This window comes from Leptonychotes weddellii, unplaced genomic scaffold, assembly GCF_054177405.1.
Source record: "Leptonychotes weddellii isolate Sample4059 unplaced genomic scaffold, ASM5417740v2 HiC_scaffold_4532, whole genome shotgun sequence".
NCBI lineage: Eukaryota > Metazoa > Chordata > Mammalia > Carnivora > Phocidae > Leptonychotes > Leptonychotes weddellii.
In genome coordinates, this window is record NW_028012223.1 from 1 (window position 1) to 11,193 (window position 11,193).

Sequence of the window (11,193 nt, forward strand, 5' to 3'; positions counted from 1 at the left end):
CCTCCATTAGCTGTTCTTGAGTGTTGTGCTCAGTTTGCTCTGCTCCCTTCCCACAGACCCCCTTTCACTTCATCAAACCAATCTCGATTATACACAGGAGACGGAATTAAAAAGTCTATCCATTCTACTAGAAATGATTGGGGTAGTATTTTTGCACAAAAAAAGGACATTAGTTACAGGGGTGTAGGTTAGCTTATTTAATTCTCTCAATAGCCATGGAATAGATGATGGTGTACATTTGTTTCAGGTGAAGAAGTTAAGGCTGTTAATAAAATAAATATGTAGAAGAGTCAATGTCTTGACTTTCACAGCCAGTGTTCTATCAGGGATTTCTAAAACTTTGTAGAAATAAACATACAGTAAAGGAGAAATTACTGTAAGGGAAGAATTTAAAATTCCCAGCATCAGTTGCTGAAATCTGTTAAGATTTCCTGAGGCTGGACAACCAACTAATATATTGATTTAGCACCACAATCTAAGGATTAGGAAGAGGAATGAATTTTTCAGTGATAATTTGTCATCTCTACTTCTGATGATGAACTTACTCTGAAAAAAGAGACTGGTTAATTAGTAGTATTCTTACCTGGTATACCCTGAAATGTTGTATTTATATGTAATCGTTTATTGAAACATACAGATTTGGTATCATCCTTTAATTTTAAAGGCAGTAATATCAAATAGCAAAATCAAGTTTGGTTAGTGTGGATTGGTAACTGCTTCTATGGCAAAGACAATCGAACTAGTCCTCTAGCTCGCCAGATCTAGCCAATCTCAAGGACTGTCAACAGTGAACCCCTTTAAGAAATTTTGTAAGGTATTGTTAAAGTAGAACAATGAAAACGTTTATGTCATAACATTTTTTTCTTTCAGATGAGGCTGTGGACGCAGGCTAGACAGATGGGATGGTATGCAGCAAAGTGCATGGCTGCAGCTAGTTTAGGAGAATCTACTGACATGGACTTCAGCTTTGAACTTTTTGCTCATGTAACAAAATTTTTTAACTATAAGGTAAGATAGATAAGCAAATTAGTGCCTTTTTCTGCTTGTTAGTCTTATAACTAAAACCATGTAAATAATTATTATTTTACAAACTTTCTTGGAAATCAGTACCTGGTATTATTGCTGGTCTTAATTCCTAATCATTACCTACCTTCCTGTGCTATACTGTTTCATAGTTAAGGGGGGAAAGTCTCTTCTAGGCTTATTTCCTGTTTGAGTACCTTTTGAGATTCATTCTTGCTTTGTGGGGGGAACCAATAGCTGTCATACTCAGGGATGAACCCAGTGCTTTGCCTCGCATATTCTTCATGACTCTAAGCTGATGCAGTCCAGATCCTAGATATTTTTAATGTTCAGAGATTGTGGTGGTGTCATCTGTACAACAAATGCAGTGCCACTCATTTTTGTGAGTAGATTTCTAGAGTAACAACACAGTATAACTGCATATAGTGTTTCCTTTTTGGTACTTACTAGAATCATGTTTTTATCCCCACCTATAGGTTGTATTGCTGGGAAAATACAACGCACAGGGCTTAGGTTCAGATCATGAATTAATGCTGAGATGTACCAAAGGACAAGAGTACGTCAAAGTTGTCATGCAGAATGGGCGAATGATGGGAGCTGTCTTAATTGGTGAAACTGACTTAGAAGAAACATTTGAAAACTTAATTTTAAATCAGACCGATCTTTCATCATATGGAGAAGATCTGCTAGATCCAAATATTGATTTAGAAGATTATTTTGACTAAAAAAGGCATTTCAAGAACTACAGAAAGTTCCAAATAACACAAAGTCACAATAAGGTAAATGCACTGATTAAATGAAGAATAGAGAAGTGATAATGATTTCAGTGGGAAAATATATGTAAATTATTTGAACTTTACAACACAAAACTGACCACTTATGTAAATGTAAGGACTTAAGTTACTCATTTCTGATTTAGCTAAGTTGTTATCTACTTAGCCAACAACTTGGTCTGGCATGCCAGAGTCATTCTGATTGTGAAATCTCAGAGACGGTTATGGTTTCAGATTTATATTAATACCTTATTGTGTTTGGATTCTACAGGTGTTATGAGCTGAAATAACTCCCTGTAATAAGCCTTTGTAAAATATTCCATATGATAACTTCGCTATCAAATGTTGGTTATATCAAAAGAAAATAAACATATCAAGGCATAAGAGTTTAAGATAATTTTTGATGTGAAATACTCAAGTTCAAATAACTGACAGTATGAAATGAGAAAAATGTAAAATACTTAAGTCCAGTACTTCAGAGATAAGTTCCATATGTATAAAATATTAATAAAATTGTCTTAAACTGTTTTCTTGGAAAATAAACACCTATCTCATGCATCATCAATTTATTCTTAGATTGCTAAAGCATGTTTGCAGACTTCTGAAAGTTACCTGGATTTTTTTCTTCCCTCTTTTTATCAGCTCCTTCAGAATGAATCTACTAATAAAAACAAAGCAAACATTCTGGTCAAAACTCAGTGGTTCCATTTTCTCTTCAGATTAATAATACCACTGGTTCTTCTATATCGGCTCTTCAGTTAAGTGTCTAGTGGTCTTGTTTTGTATCTTCCAAGTATCTACTCAAATATGAGCCCTATCCTGAAGGGACATGCTGTCAGAGACACAGCGGTACGTGGCATGCTTTTGCAGGCTTGAGCGTATTGAGTGTGGGAGAGTCGTTGGTTCTCGACCTCTGCTGCTCAGGCCGACTTCTCAACCAACGTTGTGAGGGCAGGGTGCATCGCAAATTAGACAACACTAAAATGGATTTTTCCTCTTCTGAAAGGTTGGAAACCCTTGTCTATATTAAAATTAATAGACTAGTTTAAATTCTCTTCCCTAATATCTCTACAGAAAACAAAGGTATGTTCTGGACCCAGGACAGTACTATCCCATAAGCTTTAATGTGTTTTTTCACTATATAGAAATTAATAGCCAGTTACCCTGAAACAGCTCTGCGTGGGCTTCTTTACTTGCATGGTGATAAGATGTGCATCACTATTCAGATTAGCTTTAGATCCTATTTTCAAATATGAAGTCTCTGTGGAAGGTGTAGGCCAACAATCAGAAAGGTTTTAAGAAATTATAAAAAAAAAATAACTAAGTGCAATAATTTTAATACTGATATAAAACTTGCACAAAACAAATACTTTCTATAAATTGTATTTGTAAATTTTATATGGCATTTAAAAGTTTACATGAAACAACTGGAAAACCACTTGTTCTGTTGCAGTTATAAAGACAACACGAAAGGACAAGAAATGGATTGTATATACTTAAGCTACTGCTATAGAAGAAGCTGTGCAGTAATTTTCACCAGGTCTTTATGAGAAGTTTGGGAGGAGCAACACCTACCACTCTCAATCAGTTTCAGTGGAGTAAGCTTTTCATTCAGATTCTTTGCCTCCTTCAGGATCTTGATTAGATCTCTGAAGTGTGCTGTTATATTCTTTCACCTGCTGTAATGAGACAGGCGACTGGGATTTAGAAATTAAAAACAGGCTAGTCTAAGTGGTTAAACTGGCTTAAAATGAGCCATCAACATGCGCCACCCTGAACACTGATTTAATTTGTTCTGAACCCAAACTAGGCTATTCCTCAAGTCTACCACTAAGTTATAAACTGGTTACCAGAAGGTCTTGGGGTATGCTCTGTGAACCAGGGTGCCTGCCAGACATGACTGAGAGTTAGAAGAGAATCAGTCTATTCTTTTTTTTTTTTTCAGTCTTTTTTGTTATGTTAGTCACCATACATCACATCATTAGTTTTTGATGTAGTGTTCCATGATTCTTGTTTGCGTATAACACCCAGTGCTCCATGCAGTACGTGCCCTCTTTAATACCCATCACCAGGCTAACCCATCCCCCCATGACCCTCCCCTCTAGAACCCTCAGTTTGTTTTTCAGAGTCCATAGTCTCTCATGGTTCACCTCCCCCTCCGATTTCCGCCCCTTCATTCTTCCCCTCCTGCTGTTTTCATATTTACTGGATTTGTGCTCATTGAGCAATAGTCTGAAAACTATGGCTTCCTCGGTACTCTGATTTAGAGACAAGAATGTCCTGGTCAGATACTCCTAATTATTGATTCTAGCACCCTAATTTATATATATCAGACTCTCGTTAATGTGGTCAGTATAATGCAGTATAATAAACGCATATACAAGTTTCTCTAGTTGCAAAGTTAAAATTGTAATGACCTTCACCCACCAAGGCATCAGAACTCTGTGAGGGGGTAACTGGTTAGTCCAGCTTTTCAGACACAACATACACACAGGATGAAAAAAGTTAAAATGCAGCACCAAAATACTGCTAAATTAGTGTCTTATGAGTGGTTAGCCATTATCTGGTTCAAAAATGATTGACTCTAATCTCTCTTTTGCATTAAATTTCTCTTCCCAATCAGGGACTATAAAGTATTAGAGATTAGCCTTTTCTTGTATAAATAGTATTTCTGTTCAGAGGAATTTACACCTCTCCCTTCAATTCTTAAAAACATGCCTTTAGTATAGCAATATAAAATAGATGCATACACATATCACTTTTCCTTTTATTTACCTTGTTTTAAAACTTTGAGTTACTTTTGAACCTAGAAAATGCTATTCACAGCTTGCTTAATCCATTTTGGGGTCTAATATTGCCCCCATGTAGTCCTAGCTATATATATTAGCCTATAAAAATTTAAAAACAATGAACTAGGGAGTGTTCCAGTCTAAGATGGTGACACAGGAAGATCCTGAACTCCCCTCCATGGGCACACCAAATCTACACCTATTTATAGGCAATTCCTCCTGAAGAACAACTGAGGGCTCACTGAACAGCTTCTGTACAACAACACAGACCACCTAGAGAACAGCGAGAGAGACTGAGAGGTGGTAACAAAGGGTGACTCCACCCCCGATGCTGCAAACTGCAGTGCAGAGGATAGTAACGAGGTCCAGGAGCAGATTTGTCTACCTGGGCCACAGAAAATAAAAGCCATGGTTTAAAAGAGCAACCAGAATATAAAGGAAATAGTTCTTGAACCCTGCTAACTATCTCTGGGTTGGAGGGTCCAGTGAGTACCACAGTTTACGTTCCCCCACCACCTTGACAGCATAGATGGGAGCAGGGTCCAGGCGCCCTATCAGCCTACCACCTCAGTGAGCCCTGGGCCCCCAAAGCACACCAGCCCCAGCTGTCCCACCAAGGCAGCCCCAGCCGTCCCACGAAGACAGCCCTGGTCAGTGCTCACTACAGCTGCAGCTGTCTTGCCACACTGAGGCAGGCACAAAGCACCCTGGAACACTGCAGGCCTGCACTGCTTTGGCTTCAGATGGCTTTCTAGGGCACCCCTGGCTGATGCCTATTTTCAGATCCAGCTGCCTGGCCAGGACAACCTGGCTTACACCTGCTTCAGCTGTCCTTCCAGTGCACTGTCTAGAGAACCCTAGGGCAATCCCAGTCCATGCCCAATTCAGCTATAATTATCCTTGCCAGTTGGCACCCTGCACAAAGCACCTAGGGACCCACCAGCCAGCAACCACTTCAGCTATGACTGCCCCCACCAGGGCACCTTCCACACACTTCAGAGCACCCCAGCTTACCCCCACTTGAGTTTCAGCCATTCTGCTAGGGTGTCCTCTGCACAGAGAACCCTGGGACCACCCACAGCTTACAACCACTTCAGCTTAGGTGTCCTGCAGGGTGCCACTGTGCATAGAGCCCAGGGACCACACTAGCTGGCACTCACTTCAGCACTAGCTGTCCTGCCAGACCACCCTCTGTGTGGAGAGCCACCAGCTTGAACACATTTACCTTCAGCTGTCCTGCCAGGGCACCCTCTGCAAAAAGCCTCAGGACCCACCCCCAGCCCACACCCTCTTAATCTCCAACCATTCCACCAGGGCAGCCCCAGTATGGAGCACCCTGCAATCCCCAACCCATGCCAGCCACAGCTCCAGCCAGCCAGTAAAAGTCACCAGGCATATACAGTTTACATAGGGGACAACCACATACCAAGACCGTTCCTTCAAGTTTAGGAAAAGTAGTTGTTCTGCCTAATTCATAGAAAGACACAAAGTCAAGCAAAATGGGGAAAGGAATATGCCCCAAATGAAAGAACAAAACAAAACCTCAGAAAAAGAAATAAATGAAACAGAGATAAGCAATGTGCCTGATGAAGAATTTAAAGTAATGATCATAAAGATGGGCACTGGGTTGGAGAGAAGAGTAGAACTCAGTGAGAACTTCAACAAAGACCTGGAAAATATAAAAAACCAGAGCTGAAGAATACAACTGAAAAGAAAAAACACTAGAAGGAATCACAAATAGACTAATGAATGCAGAAGAATGATCTGGAAGATGGGGTAATGGAAAGCACCCAAGCTGACAGCAGACATAAATATTTTAATTTTTATTTCTTTTTCTTAAGTAAACTCTATGCCCAACATGGGGCTTGAACTCACGACCCGGAGATCAAGAGTCACATCCTCCTTCATCTGAGCCAGCCAGGTGCCCCCCAAAAATAAAGAATTTTTTAAAATGAGGTTACGTTAAGTGATCTGTTGGACAGCATCAAGTGAACAAGCATTCATATTATAGAGGTCCCAGAAGGAGAAGAGAGAAGGTGGTAGAAAATTTATTTGAAGAATTATAGCTGGAAACTTCCCTAACCTAGGGAAGGAAACAGACATTCAGATTCATGAAGCACGTAGAGCCCCTTGAGAAGATAAACTCAAGAAGCTCAACACCACAACACATAATTAAAATGTCAAAGGCTAAAGAGGTAATTGTAAAAGCAGTGAGAGAGAAACAAAAAGTTATGTTCAAGAGAAACTCCACAAGGCTATCAACTGATTTTTCAGCAGAAACTGCAGGCCTGAAGGGAAAAAAACAAAACAAAACAAAAACCCCTGCAATCAAGAATTGCACAAAGGGGCACCTGGGTGGCTCAGTTGGTTAAGCTGCTGCCTTCAGCTCAGGTCATGATCTCAGAGTCCTGGGATCGAGCCCTGTGTCAGGCTCCCTGCTCAGCAGGGAGTCTGCTTCTCCCTCTCCCTCTGCCTCTCTCTGGCTCGTTCTCTCTCTCTCTGTCAAATAAATAAAATCTTAAAAAAAAAAAAAAAATACCCAGCAAGATTATTACTTGGAATTGAAGAAGAGATAAAGAGTTCTGAAACAAAAGTTAAAGGAATTCATCACTATTAAACTGGCATTACAAGAAGTGCTAAAGGAAATTATGAATAAAAAGATATAAAACATGGCAACATATATATAAACCATGGAGGGGGGAATAAAAAAGAAGTTCCTTTAGAATGTGTTCAAACTTAAATGACCATCAACTCAATATAGACTGCTTTATACTTAGGATGTTATATATGAACCCAAAGTTCATATATAACCACAAACACCAAACCTAGAATAGGTAAAAAAAAAAAAAAAAGGGGGGGGGAGGGGAGAGTACAGTATACAGAATATAGTCAATGGTACTGTAACAGTGTTGCATGGTGACACATGGTAGCTACACTTGTGATGGGCACAGCATAATGTATAGAGTTGCTGAATCATTATGTTGTACATCCGAAACTAATATAATATTGTGTGTCAACTATACTCAAAAAAGTAAAAAGAAATGAAAAAGAATAATAATAAAAGAGAAGGTGAAACAAAATACTACAGAAAGTCAGCAATCACAAAGAAAGAGAACAAGGGAAGGAACAGAAGAACTACAAAAACAACCAAAGAACAATCAACAAAATGGCAGTAAGTACGTAACAATAATTACTTTAAATGTAAATGGTCTAAATGTTCCACTCAAAAGACACAGGGTGATGGAATGGATTAAAAAAACAAAGACAGATGTATATGCTGCCTACAAGAGACTTACTTCAGGCCTAAAGACACATACAGACTGAAAGTGAAGGAATGGAAAAACATATGCAAATGGAAGCAAAAAGAAAAACCGGAGTAGCAGTACATACATCAGACAAAATAGACTTTAAAACTAAGACTGTACTGGGCACCTGGGTGACTCAGCCAGTTAAGCGTCTGCCTTCGGCTCAGGGTCCTGGGATCGAGCCCCGCGTCGGGCTCCCTGCTCAGCGGAGAGTCTGCTTCTTCCTCTCCCTCTGCTGCTCCCCCTGCTTGTGTGCTCTTTCTCTGTCAAATAAATAAAATCTTTAAAAAACAAACAAACAAAACCAAGACTGTATCAAGAATCAAAGAAGAACATTACATAATGATAAAGGTACCAATCCAACAAGAGGATATAAGGATTGTAAATACCTATGCACCCAACATAGGAGCATCTAAATATATCAAGCAGGAGCGCCTGGCTGACTCAGTAGGAAGAATATGTGACTCTTGGTCTTGGGGTCAGTTAGTCTGAGCCCCACACTGGATGTAGAGATTACTTAAATAAATAAAAATTTAAAAAATGCTAAGAAAAAAATACACAAAGTAAACACAACCAGATAGAGGGAGAAATGGATGGTAACACAATAATGATAGGGAACTTAAACACTTCATTTACATCAATGGATACATCATCCAAGCAGAAAGTCATAAGGATACTGTCTTTGAATGACATGTTAGACTAGATGAACATAACAGATATATACAAACATTCCATCCAAAAATAGCAGATTACACATTCAAGTGCACATGGAGCATTCTCTAGAACAGATCACATTAGGGAACAAAATAAGTCTCAATAAATTTAAGAAGACTGATTATATTATGCATCTTTTCCAACCACAACAGTATGAAACTAGAAATCAATCACAAGAAAAAAACTGGAAAAAAACACAAACACGTGGAGGCTAAAAAACACACTACTACACAACCAATGGGTCAACAAAGAAGACATTTAAAAAATACATGGAGACAAATGAAAATGAAAACGCAACGGTCCAAAATCTTTGGGACACAGCAGAAGCAGTTCTATGACAGGTAAATTTATAGCAATATAAACCTACCTCAAGCAACAAGAAAAATCTCAAGTAAACAATCTAACCTCATACCCAAAGGAAACAGAGAACGAAACCCAACATAAGTAGTAAGGATATAATGAAGATCAAAGCAGAAGTAAATGAAATAGAGACTAAAGAAAAAAAGATGATCAAGGAAACCAAGAGCTGGTTCTTTGAGAAGATAAATGAAATTGATGAACTTTTACCCAGACTCACCAAGAAAAAATGAGAGGAGCCAAATAAAATCAGAAATGAAAGAGAGGTAACAACTGACACCACAGAAATACAAAGGACTGTAAGAGAGTATTATGAAAAATCATATGCCAACAAATTGGACAACCTAGAATAAATGGATAAATTCCTAGAAACATAGAATTTTCCAACACTGAATAAGGGAGAAATAGAAGTCTGAATAGACCAATTACTAGTAACAAGATGGAAGTGATAATCAAAAAATTACCAACAAAGTCCAAGACCAGATGGATTCTTAGGTACATGCTACCAAACACTCAAAAAAGAGTTAATATCTATTCTCCTCAAACTATACCAAAAAAATAGAAGTGGAAGTAAGGCTTCCAAATACATTCCATGAGGCCAGACTTACCCTGATAGCAAAACCAGACAAAGACAACAGACAAAAAGAAAACTACAAGCCAGTATCCACAATGCACATAGATGCAAAAATCCTCAACAAAATATTGGCAAACCACTTTTAGCAATACATTAAAAGGATTATTCATCACAATCAAGTAGAAGTGATTCTGTGGATACATGGATAGTTCAATATTTGCAAATCAATTACACATTTATAAGAGGAAGGGTAAAAACCATATGATCTCAATAGATGCAGAAAAAGTATTTAACAAAATTCAACATCTGTTCATGATAAAAACTCAACAAAGTGAGTTTAGAGGGAACATACCTCAACATAATAAAGGCCATACTTGAAGATTTTGCAGCCTACATTCAATGGTGAAAAAGTGGCAACTTTTGCTCTATGATCAGGAGCAAAACAAGGATTCCACTGTCATCACTTTTATTCAACATAGTACTGGAAGTCCTAGCCACAGCAATCAGATAAGAAATAAAAGAAACCCATATTGGTAAGGAAGAAGTTAAAATGCCACCATTTACAGGTGACATAATACTATACAAAGAAAACCCTAAAGACTACACCAAAAAGTATTAGAATAAATGAATTCAGTAAAGTTATAGGATACAAAATTAATATATAGAAATCAGCTACATTTCTATACACTAATGAAGTAGCAGAAAAATAAATTAAAAACACAATTCCATTTACAACTGTGCCAAACATAATAAAATGCCCAGGAATAAACTTAACCAAGGAGGCAAAAGAACGTGTACTCTGAGAACTATAAAACACTGATGAAAGAAATTGAAGATTACAGAAGCAAATGGAAAGACAATGCTCATGGACTGGAAGAATACTGGTAAAATACCTACTCCACAAAGCAATCTACAGATGCAGTGCAATCTCTATCAAAATACCAACAGCATTTTTCACAGAACTAGAACAAATGATCCTAAAATTTGTGTGGAACCACAAAAGACCTCAAACAGCCAAAGAAATCTTAAGAAGAACAAAGCTGGATTTCAAATCCCACATTTCAAGATATACCACCAGTGTAATAATCAAAACAGTATGTTACTGGCACAAAAATAGACACAGATCAATGGAACAGAATAGAGGGCCCAGAAATAAACCCACACTTCTATGGTCAATTAATCTATGACAAAGGATGCAAGAAAATACAATAAAGAAAAAGATGGTCTCTTCAATAAATGGTGCTGGGAAAACTGGACAGCTACATGCAAAACAATGAAACTGGACCACTTTCTTATACCATATACAAAACCAAACTCAAAATGGATTAAAGACCTAAACATGAAACCTCAAACCATACAATGTCAGAAAAGGACATAGACAGTAATTTCTTTGACATTGGTCATAGCAACATTTTTCTAGATATGTCTCCTAACACAAGAGAAACAAAAGCAAAAATAAATTACTGGGATCACACCAAAATAAAAGACTTTTGCACAATGAAGAAAATCATCAAGCTTTTACACAATGAAGAAAATCATCAACAAAACTAATAACCTACTGAATGGGAGAAGATATTTGCAAATGACATATCAATAAAGGGTTAGTATCCAAAACAGATAAAGAACTTACTAACTCAACACCAAAAAAAGCCCCAAAT

At 37.9% G+C, this 11,193-nt stretch overlaps 1 protein-coding gene and 1 long non-coding RNA gene across 3 annotated transcripts; one reads left to right on the plus strand and one right to left on the minus strand.

The window, feature by feature from the left end:
• Positions 1 to 652: 652 nt before the first annotated feature.
• On the plus strand, positions 653 to 2,361 carry LOC145719453 (tRNA ligase complex-associated NAD(P)H dehydrogenase PYROXD1-like). The gene is made up of 2 exons (XM_081810951.1): positions 653 to 1,008; positions 1,500 to 2,361. The coding sequence occupies exons 1-2, from the start codon at positions 871 to 873 to the stop codon at positions 1,746 to 1,748; spliced, it is 387 nt and encodes a 128-aa protein (XP_081667077.1). The 5' UTR covers positions 653 to 870; the 3' UTR covers positions 1,749 to 2,361.
• Positions 1,500 to 8,173, minus strand: LOC102736731 (uncharacterized). 2 transcript variants are annotated; one of them, XR_014142390.1, is made up of 5 exons: positions 8,006 to 8,172; positions 6,937 to 7,082; positions 3,372 to 3,475; positions 2,960 to 3,057; positions 1,500 to 2,454 (listed from the first exon to the last, which is right to left on the minus strand). It is a non-coding gene; the product is annotated as an uncharacterized LOC102736731 (long non-coding RNA). The 2 variants fall into 2 exon arrangements; XR_014142389.1 differs by lacking the exon at positions 6,937 to 7,082 and having other exon boundaries at positions 8,018 to 8,173.
• Positions 8,174 to 11,193: the final 3,020 nt, after the last annotated feature.

Bases quoted from the DNA above. Each gene is read 5' to 3' on its own strand.
- LOC145719453 (XM_081810951.1), top strand. From the start codon at position 871: ATGAGGCTGTGGACGCAGGCTAGACAGATGGGATGGTATGCAGCAAAG. The intron at 1,009-1,499 runs GTAAGATAGATA...CCCCACCTATAG, and splicing joins CAAAATTTTTTAACTATAAG to GTTGTATTGCTGGGAAAATA.